We start from the raw sequence: 25,439 nt of genomic DNA, 5'->3' as shown, positions 1-25,439 counted from the left end.
TAGATAAAAATGCTGGAATAAATAATTGATAATATTAGAATAGTTGAGAGTTTAAACAATTTTTATATAGAAAATTTGAGTAAATTAAATTTTGTATTTTCTAATTTTAACAATTCTTTTTTTATAATATTTGCTTTTTCATTCATTAAATTTTGATGCTGAAAATCAAAAAAGTAGAAAAATTGCATAGATAATGAAGAAAAAAAACAAATAAAAACTTAAAAAATGCAGATTATTAGTTATAAATGTGTTAATGAAGCTATTTTGTTGTAAGTAATAATCAGTGGATTCAAAATAATTTACAGTAAAAATTAATATCCTAAAGATTAAATATCCATATTATATTAGATAGATAGCATAAATAATTGTTATAAAGCTATTATGAATTACCGTTAGTAATCTTTTTATGTAAATTAATATGTGATTATTTTTCAATCAATTTTAATTATAAATTTTTCAAAAAGTACTTGATTTTCATTTTGCTTGATCTAATAAGAAAACCAATTACAAAAATTAAAGAAAATATTGATTGTATAGAGGTAAAAAAGAGTATAAAATGCAAGTGTACTAAGGAAGCGGGTAATAATTAATCCATATGAAACAGCCAATTTAGATATGAATTTTTTTAAAATTTAAGCTACAATTTAGAGACTTGTGTTAATGGTAAACTTAATCAGAATACATCAATGCACTTATCTACTAAAACTAAAGAAACCCTACCTTGCGAATATGATTTATAATTAAAAAACGAGGAGTAATTTAAGAGTAAAATTCAAAGTAAAAACTTAATTTTTTGTATATAGCAAAGATTTAAAAGAAATAGACTAACAACCAATGAGTTTATACGCTAAGTTATGCTAGTGCTTAAATATTTTTCAATCTTAAAAGAAGTAATTAAAATTGAGATATCCTCAATTCAGCTTTTTTGCTAGTTTATTCTGCTATTAAAATCAATTTTTTTATAATAGGAATATAGATAACTATATAATCTAAGAATTTGTTGAAGAAGGCATTGTTGATAGATAGCCAGTTAAAATACCTCCTCAAGAGTATGATTTAGTTGGGAAAAAAACATTAGTTTTAGACTTAGATGAAACTTTAATCACATCTAGTGTATTAGAATTTAAATCTGCAGACTTAAAAATAAAAGTAGCATTAAAATACTTAGCATTCTTAAAAATTATTTTACTTCCATCATTAATTTAATTGAAATTAATATTTTTTACATGAATGTTGTTTGGCTAAAATTTTTAGGTAAATCTTCCTAATGGAAGAGGAAAGAATGTTTGGGTAAAATTTCGTCCTGGAGTATAGAATTTCTTAAATGAGATGAATGAATTATATGAATTGATAATATTCACTTCAAGTATTAAGGAAGTAATATTTGTTTTTATTGCAAGTAAATATAATTGATTAAATTTTCTATATTATTAAAATAGTATGCTAATGCTGTGATAGATTTTTTAGATTGTGAAAGTCTTGTTAATGTAAGAATATTTAGAGAGAATTGCTCAATAGATAGCAATGGAAATCTATATAAAGACCTTTGCAAACTGAATAGAAATATAGGAGAAATAATAATCATAGATGTAAATTTAATTAATTAAAACCTAACTATAACTAATTAATTATAAATAAAATATTAGAATTAAGCTAGCTAATTTAAAAAAAATCCTGAGAATGGAATCCAAATCAAAGATTTTAAGATAGATAATAATAGCGATCAAGAATTGTTAAATCTGATTCCGTTTTTAAAATTTATGAGTAGTGTTAAAGATGTAAGAAATATTTAAGCATATATGAATGACTATTACAGTGGAAATGTAATAAATTATATTGATATTAATGGCATGTAATGCTAATTCTAAAGAGGTATTGCTGTTGAGGAAAGCAGACTTCAAACAGAAAAAACTGAAAGTAAAATTGATCCTATTGATTTAAAATTCAATGAAAACGAGTCCAGTAACTTGGGAGATACTATTAAACTGGATAGCAAAGAATACAAAAAGCAAGATAGTAATTCAATGATTAACCACTTTGAAGATGATATTGATGCTGCTATTAAAATTTAATAAAGTATGAACAAACATAATAATAAACTCTCTAATGATGAAGTAGCTAAACCCATCAAAAAATCTCCAGAAAAAAATTAACATAAAGAAAAGGAATCGCAATCAGAAAAGAAGCACATCTTTAAGAATATTCATAAAGTTGCTGCAAAAACAGTTTTTGATTTTACTTAGTTTAAATAGTCACTATTTAATAAATTAGGATCAATAAATGACCCAGAAAAAGAAAACATATAAGCAAATGTTAATCTACAAAATGTATTGTAGAGTCCTGTATACTCAAATCTCTAAGATGTAAGTTCTGAGTAATCTGCTCATTGCATCAGCAAAGAAGAAATAGAACATAATTAAAATAGCACAATTGACAACTCTGAACAATTCATCAAACGCCCTAAAAGAAAAATAATTCAACCCCATAAGAGAAGATGTGCATCTTAAGCTATTAAATTTATCGAGGTCAATATGAAGGAAGAAAACTTTAATTCACCAAATACTGCAAAAGAAGTTTGATAATCCATCCTTTTCTTTAAAAAAGAAGTACTTAAATATAATTTTGAATTTATAATTAAATGTTTATGCACTGCTCACTATAATAAGAGGCAACTATTTGAATCAAATGACTAACCCACATTTTGTGGAATTTAACTTACAAATAAATATACTTACTTCCTTACAATAATCACACACTAAACGAATAATTAATACAATCCCTTGTTTACTTTTTCCTAAATCAAAGATAAATTGTAAATACTAAAAATATATAATGTTTATATATATTGCATATTTTATGCTTCAAAATATCTAATTTTTATCCTTAAAAAATAATTTACCAAACAATAACAAATATATATTAAGAAGTAGCTCTTTTTTAAATTAATTGTAATTTTATATAAGCTTATTAAAGGTTAATTATCTGATTAAACTAAATTAAAAAATATATTCAAAGATTTTAAACAAAATAAATTATTAATATCCTAAATACTTCTCTTTAATTAACTAAATTAATTTAAAATATAATTTTTGAAACATTTTTGTAGTTTTTAAACTAAATTTAAGAATGTATTTAATTGTAAAAAAAAATTATTATCATTTTTATCAATTAAAATTTATACTTTGAATTTATGGGATGATGATGATGATCTATCTATTAAGAATCAAAAATCATGTTTGTTGTTTTTAAATTCCAGAAATGAATCAAAAGTTTTATCATTCAATCTTTTACAAATTTAAAGTAACTTGTTTAATATAAAAAATTATTTTAAGATTTAATTATTTTTTTAAAAATGATCCAATACTTATCACAAATTTTTGATTTATATATCGAGTTTTTATTATATTTTACTTAATTAATGTTAATAAAAAATAAACTAATTTAATATTATTAGTCAGTTATTAGTCTTAAATAAAGCTTTTTTGACTAATTGAGTAAAACATTTATCAGATAAAATCAATCAGTTAAAAAGTTTATTTATCTGAACAAAATTTATTGTTTTTTAAAAATAAGAATATTAAATGATATCACAAACATCTTTATAAAAATATTTATTTTAATTAAAATAATTATAACTTTAAGCAACAGATTATACAAAATTTAAAAACTCAATAAAATATAATTTTTTAAAATCATAAAATTTTAATTTATTTTACTAAATTTTAGATTTTACTTATTATCCTAAAACAATATGAAAAGCAAATACTTTATAATGAACATAATTTCAAGCATTAAAGATCAAACATCAAATTCATAATTGTGTAATTTACTTTTAATTTATTTATATAATTTGGTATGCGCATAATTATATAACTTTCATTTACATTTTTAATTTTCTTGAACAATAATTCTACTTTTACTAATAAAATAAATCGTTTTATAAGATCTTCATTAATTCACTAATTTTAATTTTCTTATTTGTACATTTCTTATATTCTTTTTGATTAATATCTCTCAAACTTTTTAATTATTAAATGGATTCCTTTTATTTAAGACTCTATACACTATCTAATGCATTATTATTCTTATTTGGGATAATCATTTAAATGAACATTTATACATTATTTGAAACATTATTTAGAAATATCTTTAATAGCATATGCCATGCAAACTATTTTGTCATGATCAAACTAGCTATTTACACTTTCAAATTCACCAAATGTATCTTTTTTCAAATAAAACATTTCCTTATATGTATTTAAGCTAATAGTGTCATCATAAAATTATTCAATTTTTTCTTTCCATTCTTTCTCAGTAGACATTTTATATTTCTTTTGTTTGTTAACTTTCTCTAGTATTCTTTAGTTTTCTTTAAGTTTAAATGGATATGATTTAGATATGTTTTAAGTGTCAATATATTTGTATTAAATTATCAGATCAAATGCATCAATAAATTAATGCAAAGTTATGCAAAATCTAAAAAAAAATTAATTAAACACTCCAAGAAGGATAATAATATTAAAAGGCTTATCATTAAAAATTAGCTAAATAAATAAAAACTTATTAATTTATTTTGTATATAGTTAGATTATATGGATAATCAAGACTCTAAAGTCGAATAATTAGGTTAATCTGAGAATTTTGGAGAAAATCCAGTTAAAAAATTAAAGACTGAAGTAATCATTTAAAATATTTTAGCAACATTAAAAGCATAAAATAGTTTTTAGTCTTTAACTTTATAGCTTATCTTTAGAACATCTAACATTATTTATAATTAATAATTTAGTCTCTTAGCATGAACAAGGCTTTAAAATTCGTAGTTCACAAAACATGTAACAAAGCAAGGTAAATAAATATTAAAAGATGTCTACAAGTTATAACAAATAAATTAAATGAAATTTTCTATAAAATTAGGGCATCTACCCTTACATTACCTCACGGTGAAGTTTTAACTCCTGTTTATATGCCAGTAGGAACAAAGGGTACTATAAAGGGTAAATATATATAAATTCTTTAATTTTTTTGATGAAAATGAAGGAAAATAATTATATTTTTTGGATTAATTTAAAAGGATTAACATCCTAAGAAATGGAAAATCTTGGTTGCAGATTACTTCTAGGTAACACATACCATCTTGCTTACTAGCCTGGTGGAGATTATTTAGAAAAAGTTGGTGGTTTGCATAAGTTTATGAATTGGAAATATAATATTTTGACAGATTCTGGTGGTTTTTAAATGGTTTCACTTTCTAAATTATGTGAAATTTCTGAAGAAGGTGTAAAGTTTGAATCACCAGTTGATGGATCTGAAATGTTTTTAAGACCTGAAGATTCTGTTCATAATTAGAATTAAATTGGAGCTGATATAATGATGGCTCTTGATGATGTAGTATAAACAACAACTGTAGGAGAAAGAATGAAAATTGCATGTGAAAGAACAGTCAGATGGATTGATAGAAATATTTAAGCTCATGAAAGAAAAGAAGTTTAAAATCTTTACCCTATCGTATAAGGCGGTTTAGATTTTGGCTTGAGAAAATAGTAATTAATTTCTTAAATATTTCAGTTTAGCTTATCTTTTTAAGTAGATGCTTTTATCTCTAAAATAAAGAATTTACTTTTTAATTACATTCTTATTCTTTTGTCCAATTATTGTCAAATATTAAGTTTGTTATTAAGTTAAATATGCCTAATTATTCGGTATTGTCAACTAAAAAATATTTGAATTCAAAGATTATAAAATTATTTCGTTTTTTAATAAATATTTTATATAAAGCTGTTTAGATGAATTAATTAAAAGAGATGCTCCAGGATACGCTATAGGTGGTTTAGCAGGAGGAGAAGACAAATAAGATTTTTGGAAGATAGTCAATTTTTGTACAGATCACTTACCATAAGATAAGCCAAGATATCTTATGGGAGTTGGATATCCTGATGATTTGATTGTTTGCTCATGTTTAGGTGTTGATTAGTTTGACTGTGTTTTCTCTACAAGAACTGCAAGATTTGGAACTGCTTTTACTAAGTATGGATTTATGAGATTAAAAAATGCTGATAAAGAATTCGACCTTAAGCCTATTGAAGAAGGCTGTGAATGTCCAGTAAAATATTATTTTATTTATTTATTTACTTACATTTGCTAATTTTGATGAAAACATAAAATAGACTTGCCAAAGATATTCAAGATCATTCCTTCACAATACTATAGCCAAGGAAGAAACTGCTTGTCATTTGATTTCATAGCACAATTTATATTTCTTACTAAATTTGATGAAATAATTTAGACAATCAATTTTAGATGGTAGAATGGAAGAATTTGTTAAGTAAATATTTAAAAAATTTAATTATTCTCTAATTTTTCCTAATTTGTTATTAAAAGTGAGTTCTTTAAAAACTATTTCAGCCATGAAAAGTAAATTCCATAGTGGATACAAGATGCTATGGTTGCTGCTAAGATAAACTTAAATATAAAATTTGATGAGTGATATAATTTATTAGTTGATGTATTATTATTTTTTTGTGATCTTTTAATGTAAATAGTAAATTAATTTAACGAAAATTAAATCTATCAATTATAATATTTTATTGTATGAACAAATGTTAAAACTAATGAACAAACTTTAAAATAAAATATAGCTTTTCAAACCTTATTTCAGAGTTAAAAAAGTTATTTGACGAATAAAAAATAACAAACTGTACCTTTATAGCAAATCATAATATCTCTGTATTAAAATTTTGCTTTTTAATTAAATAAAAATTAATCTTTTGTACAATTTTTAATTAAATTTATAGAAATAGTCTAATTACAATATCATATGGCTTATCATTTTTATTTCTTACTTTATTTGATTTTATCTTACATTGAATTTGTAATCTTAAAAGAACTGTTCTAAAAAATATAGATAATCATTACTTATATTTATAGGAATAATAGATACACATTTGAATAAAAAATGTAAACTAAATACAAAGAGAGAGATGATCAACAAATAATAACGTGTTAAAATTAATTTTAAAATTGATAAAAGTTTTAAAGTTAAAAATCTTTTTTTACTTTTTAATGATTGAAAATTTATTATAAGCTTACACTTAAACTAATAAAAATAACACTAAATAACATCTTAATTAAATTTTAAGCTTATTCACATTAATTTATTTTATTTTCACAAATCTTATTTCTTTTTTCCTTTTGATTTGCGCTTCTTTGATGATGATCTTTCTGATTTCAATTCTGCTTCAATCTTTTCTTTTTTTAATCTCTCTTCTTCAAGAATTTCTCTTGCTATTTCATCTTCTAAATCATTATTTGATTGCTATTATCTTTCGTATTCTTCTCTTTGTTTCTTTATTTTATCATGTTAAACTTAACAGTCATGGTCTGTGAGCTTCAACTCTTAAGGAAGAGTTTGGATACGGGTCTTACCTTGAATACCTCTAAGAGTAAAGTTCTCAAGATTCTCTACATCAAATCTACCAATCAGAGCAGAGAAATGCTTTTGAGAACCATTGTAAAGAATATAATTAGGTAAATTATCTTCATATATTTCCAAGGCAGCCAAAATTTCTGAATGGCATACTGCATCAATCCAGCCAAAAGTAACAGGTCTGTCTCCTATTTTATCTTTTACCTAATCATAAATCTATAATTATTATTGTAACTTTGTCTTAGATTTTTAATCATCATCGTCTTCGTTGCTAAACTTTCTCAATTCAGGCTCACCGTTCAAAAGAGCAATAAAGCAGATACGTGACTTTTTCATACAAACATTTTCTAAATCTTATTAAGTGACAATTTCAGTGATTTTTTTCTTTGTCTTTGTCTCTCCAGGTTTTGTAATGAAAATGTTTAAGAATTAGCTATAATCCTTGTAAGTCAATTTGCCAGTATATTATGTACCTTGGACTTACTCAGGCTTGATAGGAGTATCTTTCTCTTCTTCTGGAACATTACGGAAAACAACTGAAACAGCTGGTACTTTGTGGATACCAGTTTATTATAATAACTATTAAGGGGCATTTCTGTAATTGAGGAAACGGAATTTCTTTTTATATTCAGTGCCTTTACTTGCTAATCTGAAACCAAGAGGAATACGAGGCTTAGCATGGAAGAGAATTTAAACTATTTTACCTTCTTAGAGTGCTGAACTCATTAGCATTTAGAAAGTTTTATCATCTGAAACACCAGTAGATTCATCATCAGTTATTTCATCTATTTCTTCTATGATTGTTTTAGAGCTGATATTATGGCCATACACGTATTTACTATTTGCCTTCTTTTCTACTTAGAAAGGATAAACTTTAATACTAGGGAAGCTCTTGATACCCAAAGTACTTTCTGCAAATGCAACCTTTTCAGGAGTATCTGCTAAGAATTCAAAGTACTTAGAAGCTTCTGCTAACTTCTCCTTAAGGGGAAGAAATTCTGCATGCTACTTCTCCTTTTCTGTATAAACGTGTAGTACAACAATTCCTTCAATTTAAAGAAGAGTTTTATCATATTTATTTTGTTTTAATTCTTCAACTGAATTATCCTTAATTTCTTTTGTTTCTTCATCTTCATCATTAAAAGCACTTTAGAATTATTGCTTTGAAGAATCTCCTGCTTCATGTCTACCTTCTATATCAAAATCTACTACTACTTTCTCTTTCAATGCGTATTTATCAAGGAAACTTTGAATTTTGCTAATTTTAAACTAATCCTAATATGCAACTCCTTATACCTGTCCATCATCATTGATAAATGCAACCAATAGTGTTGGGAAGTTACTTATGTTAAATTACTTTATAATATCTGTCTAGCTTTAATTTATTTCTACAAATTTTAAGCGATAACGATAAATTGCAGAAAGAGCTTTGAAAAGAGCTGGGGTTTCTTCTTTATTAGTAAAGAGGAATACTTTTTTATGCTCAACTTGACTAAGAATATTTTTTGAAAGTTAAGAAAGAGAGGGTCTTCTAATAACATAGCTTGGCATGTGAGGAATAGCAAATGTGGAGATAGACTTTGCATCGATACTACCACCATATTTCAAAACTTTAACTTCATTTGGTTTTTTAGTAATGGGATTGGTCTTTGAAGATGGAGGAGCAAATATTTCAACAACTGGTAAATCTCTAACAGTGTTTTCATGCCCACAATATTTTATTTCTTCTTCAGAGAAAAATTCACAATCAACTTAATAAATGCTAAAAAATCCTTCATATTATTAAGCTAGATCATAAATTGGTTTTTCAATAGTGGGTGTTTAGGTGCTGTCTTCATGCCAGTAAATTACCACAGACAAGCGATCAACACCTCCATTACGTACTTGTTCAATCTATTCTAATGTTGTAATAGGTTTTACAAGATTATCGTTTTCAAAGAGGCAAAAAGCCGTAGAAATCAATAGCCCTAAAATAATAAGAGTTTGCTTGTTCATTCCTAATTTATTATTTCAAGCAATAATTTTTTAATTTATTTTAAGATATCTTTTTATTTAATATGATGTTACAATAAATTTTTGATTTGAATGTTAAGAAATTTATAGAGAAAGTTTATAACTCATTAATTAAAAGAAAATTCTTCTTCTCTCCATGTTTTAATTTATTAATAATTAATATTTAAATAAAATCCACCAAATATACACATTTGGTGTATTATTAACAATTTGAAATCTAATTAATTTCTTTCTTCTACTATCCAGTTGTAAGTTCTAATAATTAATTAATTAATTCATTCATCATTTATACCTATTTTTTGATTCATAACTGAACACTTTAATATAAAAATATTTATTAATTGTTTTATTCACTCATAAAAATCATTTTTTATTAAATTAAATAAAATCTTGTGATACTTTTTTATCATTTTTTAAATAAATCGTCTTATTAATTAAAAATTTAGTTCAATAAACTAATGAATGAATTTATTGTATTCAAATGTATTTCTTCTACTTTTGGTAATATTATTTATTTTTTAAGACAAATATTTAATAATTAATATTTATTATATGTTCATTAATGCTTTGGCCAGGATAAATATGAATTTTTATCATTGAGATATATTTTGAATAAATTTAATTATTATCTACTTTCTTTCAGAAATAAAACTCTATTTAAATATTGAATTATTAAAAATATTTATTTATTTTCTAAATATTTGATGCTTTGATAATCAGATTAGTGGTCCATATTATATATAACATTATTGTATATTATTCTAATATTTATTAAATGAAAACTATTTATATACTTTTATAGAATCAGAATTTAGATTGGAAATATAATCAATCACAAAGTATATTTATTTAGTGTTATTTTTTAAATGTTTCTAGGATTATTGTAAAACAAGCAGATTCCATGGAATACTATCAATGTTTAAATAGATAAAATTAAATATAAAGGTGACCCTAGCTACTGCGAACAGAGAGAAATAGAATTAAATACATTTAAGTATGTGATTTCTCTTAAATTATTCAAATAAGGATGAATATTATCCTAATTAACAATAAAAATAATCTACTAATAAATTTCCATTGTTATATCAGCGAAAAAATTAGCCGTGGACTTCTTGCAAGCAATTTAGATGAGCTAAAATAACTTAAAATTAGAATTAAAGATCCTTCAGGAGATTAATTAAATATCCTCATGGATACAATCACTAAGATTTCATGTTAGCCTGAAGAATTAGAACTTAGTTTAGCATTGTAATTATTTAATTTAAACAACTCAAAGTTAAAAAATAAATAAGTTTAAAAATGAAGATTTTTTAGAAAATATATTAATCTCCTTCTTTTTTAATGAAATTTATATAAAATAAGCGATTATAATGAAAAACTGCCTGACTATAAAAGGATGGACTATAACTCAGACCAATATGTTGATTCTATTCTATAATCAATCCACTATATGGGTCATAAATTAAAGTATTTAGAAGTAGATTTGTCAAGTTGGTCTCTAGCTATGGATGGAATTAATGACAAAAAGGTAGAAAAAATTTGCTAAATATTCAACTTTTTGCCTAATCTAACCTCCCTACGGTTATCATTATTTCAGTAAGTAATTGAAAATTAAATGAAAAAGAATATATACTTGATTTTAATAATTAAATAAAATTATAAGTATTTATTAATTATATGATAGATATATTTATTAATAATATACTAATCAAATAATTTAAATAAAAAAGATGGGGATTACACAATGCTGATGTTTCGGGAAAAAGTGTGATTAACATATGTGAAGGTATAAAAAAAATTAAATTAACAACACTCCATTTGGATTTGGGAAGATGGGGTTGCACTAGACATGACACCCTAAACATACTTGAAGACAGCCATGTTACTATAATTAGCTAATTTCTATCTTCATAAAATTAGTTGCTGCACCTTAATTTAAATTTAAGAAGCTGGGGTTACTCTAACAATAGAATCACCATAGATTCTTTTAAATCTTTAGGAGAAGGTCTCATTCAGCTAAGCAACTTAAAAACTTTGGCAGTTAACTTTTTCATGTGGGGCTATAATAACTAAAGTATTCAAACAGATAGTGCAATAATGTTTTTTGAGATTTTTAACTACCATAAATATTAAGCTTTTCAGAATTTAACTAGCATTAAATTTATTTTTAAAGGGTAAAAAATTATTTTCACTTTTTTTAGCATTTGAAAATATCATTTGAAATTAAAAAGAATGCAATTTATTAAGCATCTGTATTTTTAATAAATAGATTTTAGTATTGTTTGTACTCATCGATTAATATATTTTTTCAAAACTTAACGACTTTACCTAACTTACTTAGGCTCTCATTAAACATCTTAGGGTAAAATTAAAATATATTTAGGCTTTATTAAAATATTAATTATTAATTATTACAATAAAAAAGCTGGTAAGAAGTACAGGTTTAGATATCAGATGAGTATATGTAAAACCATGGAATTAGTAAGATATTTTCAAAAATACAAGGCCCTGTTCTGATAGATTGTCCTTACTTAATTGAATTTGAAGAAGTTACCCACTCTTCATATAATAAAAATATAAAATAATATTATCCTGTAAGAAAGAAATTATAACACAGAAAAAATATTATGAAATTAATTCAACTGATGAAACATCAAAAAATAAAAAAGTAAGCTCTTTCTAGCAATTATATATCCCTAAAACCAGAATCTATGAAAGAGTTACATTAAGAAAACGAAATTAATTCAAGCCTCACTTAAATTTTTAGAAAAGAAGTTGTGTTTGAATTATTAGAAGAGTATTTAATTTGAAATAAATTATACATAATAAGATTATCTATATTCTTTTTAGAACAGTATCTGCTCTTCTTTTTTTACTTAATTAAGACAAAATTCTTATTAAAAGTAAAAGTCTGAGCTTAAATTTTGATAGTCATCTTCGATAAAAACACTTATTACCTAAAGAAATAAAATACTTGTAAAAAAAAAAAAAACAGTTTTAAAATAATTAAAATTTCAATTAGAATATTGATTGTATCATCACAACAATATTTTTATTTTATTAAAGTTAAATTAACTAATACATTTATTTATGAGTCAATCATAAAATTTAAGTATATAATTTATGTTTGTATGAATAAATTAAGCGTAAAATAAATTATCATTAATTATGGAGTAGAAAATTTATTACTTAATCTTTAGAGAGATAACTTACTTCAATATTATCAAATATGGATTAATATTTTTAGATTGATAATAATTTTAATATAAATCATCAAAAAAAAGTTATTTTTGTAAAAATTTTATTTATTTTTTACATTTTAAACAACTGAAAATTATTTTATAATCGAATGGAAACTTTAACTCATCTTAAAAAAATTTAATTTTTGCAAAAATGGATAAAATTGTTTTCAAAGTTTTTATATCAAAGGAGCAGAACTGACACATTATTTTGATATTTATAAATCGAATATTGTAATAGAAACTATAAAAAGATGACCTATTTATATTTAGATGATGACAATAAAACCTATTTTAGCAGAAAAATAATGAATGAATTATAGAGTCTTCTTGGTAGAATCTAATTATTTATCTATATGAATTTCATAGCATCTCTTTCAAATAATAATAAATTTAAAATTCTGGGGAAGAAAAATGAAAATGCTTTTATTTTTCTGCTGAATAGAAAAAGAGCAGACCTTAGACACTTTCTTTTATAGCTTGGTTGTTTATTTTGAAACATGATAAGAGATAATGTTTCTTTATTTTTTTTGTATTATTTGATAATTTGATTGAATTTGCATGGGGAGAGATCAGAATGCTTAGAGATTATGAATTTTTGTTTTGATTAGCCACCAACTCTAACTCTGATCAATCGATACGTAATTACTATAAAAATCAATATAATTTTTTATAAAATAAGAAAAAAATTAAAAGAAAAATCAAAAAAAGTAAAAGTGTTTGAATATAGAAAAAAATATTCTTAGATAATAAATATCATTTTAAAAAACTGAGAATGTTCGTAAAAGTAACATTTAAGCAAAATTCTGTTCTTTTTAAGAACGACCTTGAAGATTTGGAAAGCCTTTTAAAAGCTTTCAAATAATTAGCCAAAGTTGATGCTGATCTTTCTATCACTTTTATCTTCAGTGATTAATCTAATGGCTAAAAGTCTATTATCCTTACCAATGAAGACCTTCAAATTGTGAGAGAGGCCGTAAAATCTGAAAACAGATCTATAATTAACTTCGAGGCTGTTGAAACTAGCGATGAATTAACTTAGATTTAAAACGAAGATAATGCCGCAAGTGACAGCGAAACTGAAATCGTTCATAATGATGATTCTGATGAATTCTAATTGGTTTAATAATCTTAAAAAGTTGAAGAAATTCCTGCAGAAGTTAATAAAGAAGAAATTCCTGACTGCAAGTAAGCAAAGAAAAAGAAACAAATTGAAAAAATCAAAAAAATTGTTTAGAAGGAAATTAAGAAGCAGATTCCTTCAATTACTGAATAAATTAGAAGCTAAATTCTAAAGGAAATAAATCAAAAACCCTCTGCTCCTTCTACTGCTTCTACTGAATAGTCTTCCTCTTCTCAAGTTAAGCATGAAGGTTTTATTTGTGATGGATGTGAAGCTAATCCTATAATCGGTGTTAGATACAAATGTGTTAAATGCCCAGATTATGACATTTGCGAGAAATGCGAAGCTAATGGTGTTCACAGTCACCACGCTTTCTTGAAAATAAGAAAACCAGACATGGCTCCTCAAATGCTAGTCTGTGTTGAAGCAGATAGCGATGCTTAAGAGTTGATTTCTTAACTTCCTCAAGAATAACGTCATAGAGTTATTGATGTTGATTTCAATTAACTATTTGGCACATTCAATAGCAACACCAAAACTACTGAAAAGAAGGAAAAGAAGGATAAGAAAGAAAAGAAGGAAAAGAAAGAAAAGAAGGAAAAGAAAGAAGAAAAAGATGGAGAGAAAAAGGAAAAGAAGGACAAAAAGGAAAAGAAAGAAAAGAAGGAAAAGGCTCCTAAGAGTATCCTCAAGCCCTAATAAAGAGTTTCTGAAATTGTCGCTTCCGTCGTTGGTGGCTCTCCTTCTGATTATGAAGACATATGTGAAGTATTAAAGGAATTTACTGTCGATGAAATTATTGAAGCTGTTCTTGCAAATGCTGAATCTATGAGATAATCCTCAAACTCTACCCCCTCTTCTGAAGTTTAAGTTTAGGAAGTCAAAGAAGTTAAGGTTGTTTAAGAAGTTGAAGTTAAGGAAACCCCTAAGCCTTAAGTCACTTTTAGCATTCCTGAAGAAGTATCTAAGAAGGATGATAAAGACTCTTAAATCGAGCTAAATGCCAAATTGATTGCTTCAGTTGTCGATGGAAACGAGTAATCTTTCACTCATTACATCACCCTTATCTAGTAGAATCCCAATAAATCTATTGAAGAGTTGATTGATCTTGTTTTCGAAAATAAGATTCAATAAGTCGAAGTACCTAAAAAGCAAGAATGTCCTATCTTCTATAAGCCCAAGGAAGTAGAAGAAAAGCCAGTCTCTGAATCCTATCCTCCCATCTTGTAGAAGAAAGCTGAATAAGTTGCTGAAATTATGGGTGGAAAATTCTAAGATTATATCAACATTATCCTTAACATGCCTTCTAAATACACTGTTCAAACTATAATTGAAAATCTTATCAATGAATAACCTATTAAAGAAAATGTTAACGTTGAAGAAAAGTCTCAAGAAAAAGCTGATTCTATGGACAAGCTCTTTGAAGTTAAGGAGGAACCTAAAAAAATCTTGAAAAAGAGATTCTCTGAAAATATCAAGAAGAAAGCCCATTAAATTGCTGAAGTTTTAGGAGAATCTCCTGAATTATACTATGGTATTTGTGATGCATACTGCCTTAGCAATTTCAATGAAATCATCGAAATAATTATCGATGAACCTGAATTGATCAACAAATATAGTAGCTACAAAAACTGAAGTATTCATTCAGTAATCGAGATTGAATGATATAAATTGACAAAAATTTATTGATTTCAGCTCATAAACTTGGTTATAGAATAATATTTGTTTATCAAAAAATTACAAGAAAGAAAGAAAGTGAAAATCTTATCAACAATAATTCGAAAATAAATAAATAAATAAATATTATTACTATTAATCTTTAGTTTCTATTTCTATATCTACCTACAAAATCAAATACATACAACATTTATAACTAAATATATAAAGAAAAATGAATATCATAATCATATATGCATACATGCATTTATAAAGTTTATCTTTTATTGTTGCCTACTTTTATATCTACACAAATATTATAATATGTATGACAATTATGATTAAATTTTACAGAAGGATCAAAAACTATAGATCCTCATTTCTATCTCTTTCACTCAAAATCAAATTTTTTATTTATTAATTTCTTTTTAAATTTTCTAAATTTGGAATAATTTTAATTTTAATGTAAATTTAAGTTTTACGCAAACACAGCAAAAAGTTAATCATATTTTAAAATCAATAAAAAACTCCACGTGACAATATTAAGAACATCAATCTAAGCTTTAGGATTGATGCTAATTTTAAAGCCATGCTCTTTTTAAACTAATAAAATATATTTAAATCTATCTTTTTCTTTAATATGTAATAAAAGTGGAGATTTAGTTTTAAATGATTTTTTAAACAATCAAATGTTCTAGAATAGACAGATAAATAACAAAATTATTACAGAAAAAACTTCTATTTATAAATTTAACAGATAAATATCACTTCTTTTAAAATTATTTATTATTAATTGAAATAAAAAAGATAAGCTATTTGATATATTTGATATGAGTGAAGTAAAAAAGGAAGAAAACGATATTTCTAACAACTCCTCTGATAAAAAGGAGTAAGAGTTGCCTAACAAAGAGGAAGTTAGTAACTAACAAAATTAATAGGAAGTTAAGTAAAAGAAGAGAAGGCCTGGTGATCAATTTTTGTTTAATAGAGTTGATGTTGAGAATATTGATGTCAAAACAATGACAGAAGAATAAAAAGCTGATTTAAAGGCAAAATTAGAAGAAGAATGCCTAAAAGTTTGCAATGGTTATGCATAAGAATTAGCTTTTGCTCACTAATGGGATAGCTTCGATAACATAAAAATGGCAAATGATAGAGACTTGGATGATTTGTATGATGAAAATAATTAGAAATTAAAAACAAAATTAAAAATAATAGCTGGTTGGATTTTTGGTTTTGCTATTTCTTACATTACTAATATCTCTTGGCTTTTCTTAGTTTTTTGGGTAGGTTCTATACTTCCTCATGTATGGGATCTTATAATCAACAAAGAGCAATATGATAGTTATATTGTACCAAATATAGATGCATACTTTTCTTAGTCATATGTTTCTTTTGGATTTAAAAGAACTTAAAAGGGAAGAGGCAGAGTCAAAGAGCAGGATAAAAGCTTACATCCTAAAGCGCTAGAATTATATGATTACTATAAAGAAACTCTTCTTCTTATTAGATCTTTAAGACCAAGCAAAGATGAGAAAAAAAAGAAATGATTATTTTTAAAAATATCAATTTAAATAAAAATTGTGTATTTATTTATATGATGATTTCAAATAAAGTTTTATATTAATAAACAAAAATGTAATAAAAATGTCAATTAATTTAATTTACGATATAAAAATATATTAAAATAAACATAAAATAATTATTTCAATAAATAACCAGCAGTAATTTTAACAAAACAATTATTTTATGCTTTACATTTTTATAGAAATTTTGAAATAATAAAAAGCAATGAAATTTCTTTAATTACATTTTCTTAAATAAAAAAAAGAGCATTATGAAACTAAAGAGGATAATGTATTCATTAATTATTCTTTAGACGAATAAATATAATTTAGTTTAATATCAATAAAAGAGTTTATTCAATATAATTTAGTTAATTCATTACATCTTTATAATATTTACTAATCTATTAGATCTTGATTGTTTGGAATTGTTTTTTAATATAACTGATTCTAATTTCTTTCAAACATAGGATTAAGATTGTAAGAAGGAACTTGTTATTAATATTTTTATTAGAAATTAGTACCATTATATTGACTGCTAGGTTGTGGGAAAAGAGGCTGATTTTATCTTGAAGAAAAGTTGAATTATTCTTAATTTTAGGATGAGGGAGAATATATCAGATTTTATGTTTATTAGCTGCTGTTGGGAATAGCCTATTAGTTGAATAAAAGATTTTATGATTGTAATTTTTATGGTGGAGATAAAAATAAAGGATTATTATTATTGCTGATGCTAGCTGTTGAAACCTAATTTTTTCTTGGAGAAAAAGGAGGAGAAGTTAACATGTTTGTAGGCTATGGTATTTTTTTAACAGTTTAGTTATAATTTGGGTGCTGTGGGTCAAAATTTACTCCATATCTCTCAAAAAGCTTTGCTTTTTACTCATATTTTTCTGTCATAGCTTTTAATTGTTATTCGAGAATTTAGTTTCTTGCTTATTATTAGTGTATCTAAGTTTCTAAATCGATAACATGCTAGGAAGCTTAGTAGTGAATGTTTTAATTAAAAGCTATTTCAGTTTTTTACAGCTAAAGATCTTACTATTTAATTTTAAATTGTAAATCCTAATTATCTATTTCGAGCTTATTAATTTCTTTTTGAAGAGAAGCTATAGTTTCAATATATTTTGCATCATTACTTTTTAGCAAGGCTATTTATTGTTACAAATTTCTCATTTGTTCTACTTCAAGTTGGAGATCTGTAACTTGTGTTTGATACTAAGATTTTTCATGGTTTATTTTAAGGATAACTTACCTATCAACCAAATCCAATTCCTTTCTTAAGTCAGATATTTATTATTCTTTTTCCTCAATTTCCTACTGAAGAGCATTTATGCGTTTATAAGAGTTTTTTAAAGATTTTTCTAATTCTTAAATATCTTTGCTTAACTATAAAATTTCATCTTCATATTACTTGTTTAAAGAGACCATACTTTCATGTTTCATTTTTAGCATTTCTACTTCTAAACGACTCTCTTCTTTTTCTTTCTCACTTTATATTGCTCTCATTACACTTTAGCTTTCTTCCAGTTCTTTTATACGCTAATTTTACTTTTCATTCTCTTCTGTAAGCTTTTCTACTTACAATTTTTCTTACCTAAGCTATTCTAAAAGCTATTTCATTTCATTTCTTGTACTATCTAGCTTTTGTAGTAGCTCTTCATTTTATTTTTCAACAACTTCAGTAACAAGAGCTTTTTCATCACTTATTCTCTTTTCATAACTAACTTACTTAAATTGTTCTATAACCTTTCGCTTTTCTTCTCTTATATGATTCTCAGTTTACTTTGCTTCTTAAATGATACTTTCTTACTTTATAACGGTCTCTTAAAGCTTTTCCCTATCTATTTCTATATCTCTATATGCTTATTATAATTACATAAACTCAAGATTCTTTTCATCAATTTATTTTTCTAAAATCATGATTGTCTACTAAAGCTGATCTTTTTGTTGAGTCAGCATCTCTATCTCTATGCATTACCTATCATATTCTTTCATAACTTCTGACCCTTAATCAAGCTGTTCTGAAAGATAAACCATTTCTTCTCTTAGTAATTTCATTTCATTCTCTTTTTATTCCATTTGTCTTTCAGCCAACTTAACTTTCATATCGCTTACCTTTATCATCTCTCTAAGCTAATTCTCTTTTTCTTATGAAATGATCTTTGTTTATTCTTAAATTTTTCCTAACTACTCAGTAAGCTTCTATTCTTTTAATTTATGAGTCTCAATTTGCTCTTTTTGCTGCTTAATAGTATCTTCCCTTTCATCTAATTTTCTTTGTAACTAATTAACCTTCACAAATTCATCTTCATATTTTAATTTTGTGCTACCATGTTTTTTTTTGAACTCTTCAAGTTCAGATCTGACTATTTTTAAATTTTATTCTAAATCTTCATTAATGCTTTCTAACTTTTAACATTTCTTTGTTAGTTATAAAATTTCTCCTTCTGTTTGAGATTTAATTTCATCTATAATCATTTAACTCTCTTCAATTTCTTTTTAAGATTACTTTTAAGCCCTTGCATACTTTTCTTATAGTTTATCATGATCATTCTAAATATTTTACAGCTATTCTTCTAACGTTTGTATATCTTTTGTAAGAGAATACTCATTATTCTTCAAATCCTTATTTTTTTATTATTCCTAAATAACTTTTTCTTTTTAGTCCTAGAGATCTTCTTTCAATTACTCAATATCTCGTTTCAACTCTCTAATTTATTACTCTTTTTCAGATTTTTATTGTTCTAATTAAAATGCTTTTTATTGACTATCAACTTTAATTTCAGATTCTTTGATGATCTACTCTTTCATCTATTTTTCTTCTAACATTTTTAGTTCACATTAATTTTTAAGTTCCTATACATTTGATGTTAGATCTCTAATCTAAAATTCTTTCTCCTATTTTAATTAAAATCAATGAACAGAGTAATACATTAATTTTAAAAATTACTTGAATTTATTTTTAAGCTTGAGCTAGCTGCATCTAAATATCTTAAGTATTCTATTAGCTTATATCAAGTTCCTTTTACAACTAATAAATTTTTAAAGAATTCTTTTCAAGAATAATATTTTTTTGATTTTCTGAGTAATATTATTATTTTATAGTATTATTTTCGATAGTTAATTCTTAATTGAGTTTTTTTAATTTTTCTAAATTCTACTATAAAGATGTATATTCCAATTCAAGCTATTTTAAGCTTTATTAAGATTACTTTGCTTGTATTAGCTGCATTTCATAAACCTTTTTATTTTTAAGTTCCAAGTCAAGCAAATCATTTACTCTCTTATATTAATTTTTAAGATCTTAAACATAATTCTCATCAGTGTTAGAATGATACTAAATTTTTATCATTTCATCACGCAACTAAATATTTTTTTCTTCCAACTTCTCATTCATTCTCTCAAAAGCTAGTAATTTTTCTTCCAATACTTAAATATGTGCTCTATCAACTTCCTTTCTAAAATTAATGTGTCATATTTAAATATTAAGTAATTAATTTTATGATTATAAAATATTACTGTTTGATTAATAGCTCTAAGTCTTGCTTAGCCATGTTAAACTACTCAATTAAGTTAGCGTTTTCTTTAACGAGCTAATTCACTTTATTTTCAAATTCAATTTATTTTTACTTCTCTAAAGAAAGAGAAACTTCAGTGAGATCTTATTATTAATGTTGCTGATATTACTTTATTTATAACTCCATGGCATACAATTAGTTTTTTAAATCATTATTTTCTTAAACAAGCTGAGTTCTTTCAACAGTTTCGCTAACTGATAAATCAATTTACATTTTTTCTTACTGCAGTTACTTCATTCTGCTTTCCATTTATCTTATTTTCTCAAGTTTTTCTTCTTTCTCTTAATTATTTAAAATTGAAGGAGTTGAATATTTCAATTCTTAACTCATATTAAACAAGCTGCTTCCCGCTTAGTAGCTGGATAAATCTTTTGATTCATTGTTAAAAGTGAAAGTATATTGTCTTTTCTAAGCAGAATTATGCAAATTTTAAGAGTTTTCATCTCCAAATTCTTCATTTTCCTCAATAGTATACATAAATCCTAAATTCTAAATTATATCTTTTTGTTAATAACCAGTTAAATATTATTCTTAGTGTAAGATTTACTAAATTTTCTTAATAAGAAATTCAAATATAATAAATAATATTTAAAATATTAAGAATAACTGAAAATAAAATAAATTGAATAATAAAATAATAAATCGAATATGGAAAAAAACAATTATAAAAAGATATTATTGATTCAAAATTTAAAAAAGCTAGAATATATTTATTTAAAAATCAAATGATAAAATGTATATAATATGTTGGAAAATCAAAAGGCTAAAATAATATTAAATAAAGATAAAAAAATCATTTTAAAGATGCATTTAATTGAATTAAAAATATAGTAATATATCTATTAATATAGCATATCATATTTTATAATAAAAAAATTAAAATAACAATGATTGATATTAATAAAATAACAAAAGAATAATTAACTGAAATAAGATTTAATAATAAATGTTGATAATAAATTAAATATTTAACATAATTTAAATAATTTATTCATTTGTAAAAATAAAAGCTGTAAGTAATAAAAAGTTTTAATCTCCATCAAATTTTTTTTAACATGGATGTAAAATTAATTATGATTATTTTTTTTTATGATTAATGACTTGTTTAATGTAATGATAAAGAAAATGTTTTATAAGTACTGAATTAAAAAGAAGATGATAATAATTAAATGTTGATAATTAAAATAATGTGATATATAAAATAATTTGAAATAAATTAAACTAATATACTCAGCTATTATAGTAGCCTTGAAAAAGGCAGTATCCTAGGGTACTATATATTATGTTATTATCAAATAAAAATGTTGTTTTTAATAGGTTGATACAGGCAACGAATCTATACTTTATATATAATAATTTATAAAAATAAGTTCGGTATCTAAAAATAAGCAGTTTAATACAATAAGCAACGATCATTTATTCATTCATTTACAATTTTAATGATATTTATTTAATTTCAAATAATCTATAAATACTATTTTGTTAACTAAAATATATCTACTTAGTTTTAGCATCAAATTTTTTAAATATTTATTTAAAATTATTTTAAAATTCTATTTATTAAATTGTTTTTAGAAAAATAATTTCAAATCTTTGTATAAATCATTGATTTTTATGTGTTGAATCATTTTTTTAAATGAAAACGATTAAATTATAAATATTACTAAGTTAAAAACGATATAAATTCCAATTATTAATAATTTAGATTTTATCACGATTTTACAAAAGACATTTGATTACTCGTAAAACAAAAATAAAAATGGCTGACAAATAAAAAAAACCCGTAAATAAAAAGGAAGGAGAAGAAGGAGCAGAAGGAGAAGTAGATGAAGAGGAGCAAAAAGGATGCTGTGCTGTTTTTTGTGAATATATAGCTGCTTGTTGTGCAGTAATTAGAAATTTTATTTTTAATTTATATTTATTGATATTAAAGTAGAACATACAATACTTTTTTACCATAAAACTAAATTAAAATAATAAAAGGCTACATATAAAGTAATAGTTTTTGTTTGCAGAGCTGTGCGTGATTGCTTAGCATTTATTTGGTATCCTTGCAAAGAAAGATGTTGCAACTGTATAGATGATTGTGATAAAAAAATGAATCCTTGGAAGGATCCTAGCTATTCTCACGTATGAACAAGAATTGAAAAAACTAACAAATATATGAATGAATTATAGATAGATAGACAAATTAAATTTTCAAACATTCAAGTATTTAGCTAGATTAAAATGATATTTTTATTTCGAATTATGATAAATCATCTAATTAAATTGTATAATACACTTCTTATATTAAAAATTAATCTATTTATTTATATTAAATATGTAATTTCATTCTCTCTAAAATTTTACTTTTAAGCCTTACTAATTGAAAAAATATATTTTAAAACCTTTTTTTTTAAATATTTACCTATTTTAAAATTTAATTAATGATTTTTGTTAAGTGTTAATAATAACATCATCAAAAATAGCAAAATAAATATACTATTCTTAACCTTCCTGATCTTTTATTTAGGATTAGTATTAAATCATTTAATTAATATTTTGTAAATTTTATAAAATTTTAGTAAAAATTATAAATAAAGAAAAGAAATGGCAGAGGAACAAAAATAAACAGATTTTGAAAGAGATTAAAAAGAAATTAGGTCTTTAATATGGCAAAATAAAATCCCTGTTAAAATTAAATTAGACCCAGAACAAAATAGCAATAATGAGGAACCATTTCCTCTTTATATGTTCTTTTAAAGAGTTCACCTACCAGTATTTTATTATGAATAAATTCATGAGTACTTTGAAAAATTTGCTCCTGTTCCAAGAAATTAGGATGATATATGGTTAGAATGGAATAATAAACCAATTGCTTGGAATTTACCCTTTGGAGTGACTTTTGATTTAAATTATTAGGACCCATCTATGAAAGGAGAATTAGGTGATGATGATAGTTTTGATTTAGGAATTTAAGAAATTCCTCCACCATTTATTCCTTAAAATATAATCTTGCATTATGGTCCTTGCACTATTTCTAATGACTATACTCCTATTCCAAGCATCCCTGGCAAAACCGTATTAGATATAGCAAAAAAAAGTTTTAGGTTTGCCCTTAAAGAATCACTTCATATTAGATTTGATAGCGATACTATTCTTATGTAAATGGAAGCAGAAAAATAAAACGAATTATGGGAATCTTATAAAAACCTCAACCAAAACACCTTTTTTAGCATTTTAGATTAGATATTTTAGTTGAAAAATCATTTGTAAAATAACAAAGCAATTAAATTGCCTGTAAGAGTGTATATAGAAGGTTATATAGGTCGTATATAACTCTCTCATCAAATAGATTCTGAAAATGATACTTTAGGCGATTTTCTAACAAAATATTTCCCTAAAATTTTAAAATAAACAGATACTGCCTTTGAAATAATTAATGATAATTACAAAAACTTCAAAGTAATATGCAATGGAATTGTTTGTAACTTAAACATGCCTTTACTTTACTTTTACAAATATTTCTCTCATTATGATGGCTTCACTTATCTATGTATATAAAAATGAAAAAAATAAGAATGTACAATTAATTAAACACTTTATTTTCAAAGCAAAATCTAAATTAAAATAAAATAAATAAATAATTAGTAAATTAATTCTTCTGTATTATGAAAACTATTATAGTTCTATAATAAATATAATTATTATTCTCATATCCATCCTTCCTAATGTATATGTGCTTGACTCATTCATTCAATAAAATTTATTTAAAAATTTTAATATTTATTTGCATTTAAATAAATTTAATTTGCTTTTTTTTATGTTCATAAAAGCAATTTTTTAGATTTTATGAATATTTTCAGGAAAAAAAAATGACTGATAAATTTAGTTAAAATGTTAACTTTGAAAAAACATCTTAATAATCTGAATATTTTTATATTATATAGAGTTATTTAAAGAAAATTTTTGCTTAAATGTAAATTTATTAAATACATTTATAAAATGTTAATTACAGAAAAAAAATACAAGTAAAAACAAAAAAGCTAATACCGTTATAATATGTAGGAAATTTATTTTGTGGTTCCTAAATTTGTATAGAATGCTTAATATTTTGCTATTTTAGATTATTTTTAATATAATTAAATTTTAGATTCTAACTATCATTATTTTAATTATGAATTATTAAAATAATAATAAACTTAAAAATAAGAGAGATAATGGTAACATATAAGTGAAGGTCATAGAATTTACAATCAGAGTATTTTAGGGCTAATGAGTTTAAGGAACTCAACAAAGTATAAAATTTAGTATAGGGTAAGCATTAGTTAATTGATAGTATGATGAAATTATTGGATTAAAGTAGTAAAATGAATATAATGAGATTTTAAAACAAATTAATACTAATTTTATATCTAATAATTATTTCTATGTTAATCTTTTTATATATTAAATGATGGTTATTTCTAAATAAAGTTAGAAACTTAGTAAAAAATTATTTTTTTATTTTTCTTAACTTATAAAATTATTTGTATATTTATTCATTCTAAAAATTCATATTTTAATAATATATTTTATTGATAAAAATAAATTAAAAAAAATAGATATTAATTACAAAAAGAGAGTTAATATAAACCTACAAAATAAATAATGTACTAGAAATGTTTTAATCAAAATTTTTAGATGTTATAGTAAATAAGATTCATCATTTCTGAAAAAATTTTGATAAATATTAAATTGATGGTATTCGTATTAGATTAGATATTGATAATTATTAATTTTCAATTAAAAATTTGATTAATGATAATCCATTTACTCGTTGTTTTTAGTCACTAATAATTATTTAAAGAATATTAA

At 23.7% G+C, this 25,439-nt stretch overlaps 10 protein-coding genes across 10 annotated transcripts; 7 read left to right on the top strand and 3 right to left on the bottom strand. All coding sequences in view use genetic code 6, as the record gives it.

Moving 5' to 3' along the window:
- Positions 1–556: 556 nt before the first annotated feature.
- TTHERM_00494110 (NLI interacting factor-like phosphatase) lies at positions 557–2,579 on the top strand (the record flags this gene model as incomplete). Its single annotated transcript, XM_001023204.2, has 7 exons — positions 557–579; positions 638–754; positions 804–890; positions 969–1,149; positions 1,255–1,377; positions 1,440–1,589; positions 1,647–2,579. The coding sequence occupies 7 exons, from the start codon at positions 557–559 to the stop codon at positions 2,577–2,579; spliced, it is 1,614 nt and encodes a 537-aa protein (XP_001023204.2).
- Positions 2,580–3,956: 1,377 nt separating this feature from the next.
- Positions 3,957–4,403, bottom strand: TTHERM_000494109 (Tim10/DDP family zinc finger protein; the record flags this gene model as incomplete). The annotated part of the gene is made up of 1 exon (XM_012799620.1): positions 3,957–4,403. The coding sequence occupies exon 1, from the start codon at positions 4,320–4,322 to the stop codon at positions 3,957–3,959; it is 366 nt and encodes a 121-aa protein (XP_012655074.1). The 5' UTR covers positions 4,323–4,403.
- Positions 4,404–4,452: 49 nt separating this feature from the next.
- On the top strand, positions 4,453–6,595 carry TTHERM_00494100 (queuine tRNA-ribosyltransferase). The gene is made up of 7 exons (XM_001023203.2): positions 4,453–4,676; positions 4,787–4,845; positions 4,915–4,994; positions 5,072–5,540; positions 5,776–6,100; positions 6,165–6,322; positions 6,379–6,595. The coding sequence occupies exons 1-7, from the start codon at positions 4,458–4,460 to the stop codon at positions 6,482–6,484; spliced, it is 1,416 nt and encodes a 471-aa protein (XP_001023203.2). The 5' UTR covers positions 4,453–4,457; the 3' UTR covers positions 6,485–6,595.
- A 567-nt stretch (positions 6,596–7,162) lies between these two features.
- TTHERM_00494090 (hypothetical protein) lies at positions 7,163–9,418 on the bottom strand (the record flags this gene model as incomplete). The annotated part of the gene is made up of 1 exon (XM_001023202.1): positions 7,163–9,418. The coding sequence occupies one exon, from the start codon at positions 9,416–9,418 to the stop codon at positions 7,163–7,165; it is 2,256 nt and encodes a 751-aa protein (XP_001023202.1).
- An 884-nt stretch (positions 9,419–10,302) lies between these two features.
- TTHERM_00494080 (hypothetical protein) lies at positions 10,303–12,246 on the top strand (the record flags this gene model as incomplete). The annotated part of the gene is made up of 6 exons (XM_001023201.2): positions 10,303–10,430; positions 10,526–10,684; positions 10,799–11,032; positions 11,167–11,610; positions 11,706–11,798; positions 11,862–12,246. The coding sequence occupies 6 exons, from the start codon at positions 10,303–10,305 to the stop codon at positions 12,244–12,246; spliced, it is 1,443 nt and encodes a 480-aa protein (XP_001023201.2).
- Positions 12,247–13,450: 1,204 nt separating this feature from the next.
- Positions 13,451–15,433, top strand: TTHERM_00494070 (ZZ-type zinc finger protein; the record flags this gene model as incomplete). The annotated part of the gene is made up of 1 exon (XM_001023200.3): positions 13,451–15,433. One exon carries the CDS (start codon positions 13,451–13,453, stop codon positions 15,431–15,433), a length of 1,983 nt encoding a protein of 660 aa, XP_001023200.2.
- An 851-nt stretch (positions 15,434–16,284) lies between these two features.
- TTHERM_00494060 (transmembrane protein, putative) lies at positions 16,285–17,004 on the top strand (the record flags this gene model as incomplete). The annotated part of the gene is made up of 1 exon (XM_001023199.3): positions 16,285–17,004. One exon carries the CDS (start codon positions 16,285–16,287, stop codon positions 17,002–17,004), a length of 720 nt encoding a protein of 239 aa, XP_001023199.1.
- A 372-nt stretch (positions 17,005–17,376) lies between these two features.
- TTHERM_00494050 (hypothetical protein) lies at positions 17,377–21,140 on the bottom strand (the record flags this gene model as incomplete). The annotated part of the gene is made up of 3 exons (XM_001023198.2): positions 20,542–21,140; positions 19,973–20,480; positions 17,377–19,920 (listed from the first exon to the last, which is right to left on the bottom strand). The coding sequence occupies exons 1-3, from the start codon at positions 21,075–21,077 to the stop codon at positions 17,377–17,379; spliced, it is 3,588 nt and encodes a 1,195-aa protein (XP_001023198.2). The 5' UTR covers positions 21,078–21,140.
- A 1,070-nt stretch (positions 21,141–22,210) lies between these two features.
- TTHERM_00494040 (hypothetical protein) lies at positions 22,211–22,976 on the top strand. Its single transcript, XM_001023197.2, has 2 exons — positions 22,211–22,488; positions 22,584–22,976. The coding sequence occupies exons 1-2, from the start codon at positions 22,237–22,239 to the stop codon at positions 22,734–22,736; spliced, it is 405 nt and encodes a 134-aa protein (XP_001023197.2). The 5' UTR covers positions 22,211–22,236; the 3' UTR covers positions 22,737–22,976.
- Positions 22,977–23,192: 216 nt separating this feature from the next.
- On the top strand, positions 23,193–24,152 carry TTHERM_00494030 (autophagy protein Apg5; the record flags this gene model as incomplete). Its single annotated transcript, XM_001023196.1, has 1 exon — positions 23,193–24,152. One exon carries the CDS (start codon positions 23,193–23,195, stop codon positions 24,150–24,152), a length of 960 nt encoding a protein of 319 aa, XP_001023196.1.
- Positions 24,153–25,439: the final 1,287 nt, after the last annotated feature.

The sequence above is a fragment of the Tetrahymena thermophila genome (genome assembly GCF_000189635.1).
Source record: "Tetrahymena thermophila SB210 genomic scaffold scf_8254446, whole genome shotgun sequence".
Lineage (NCBI taxonomy): Eukaryota > Ciliophora > Oligohymenophorea > Hymenostomatida > Tetrahymenidae > Tetrahymena > Tetrahymena thermophila.
Note: the sequence above shows the minus strand (reverse complement) of the source record. Positions and strands in the feature narration are given on the sequence as shown.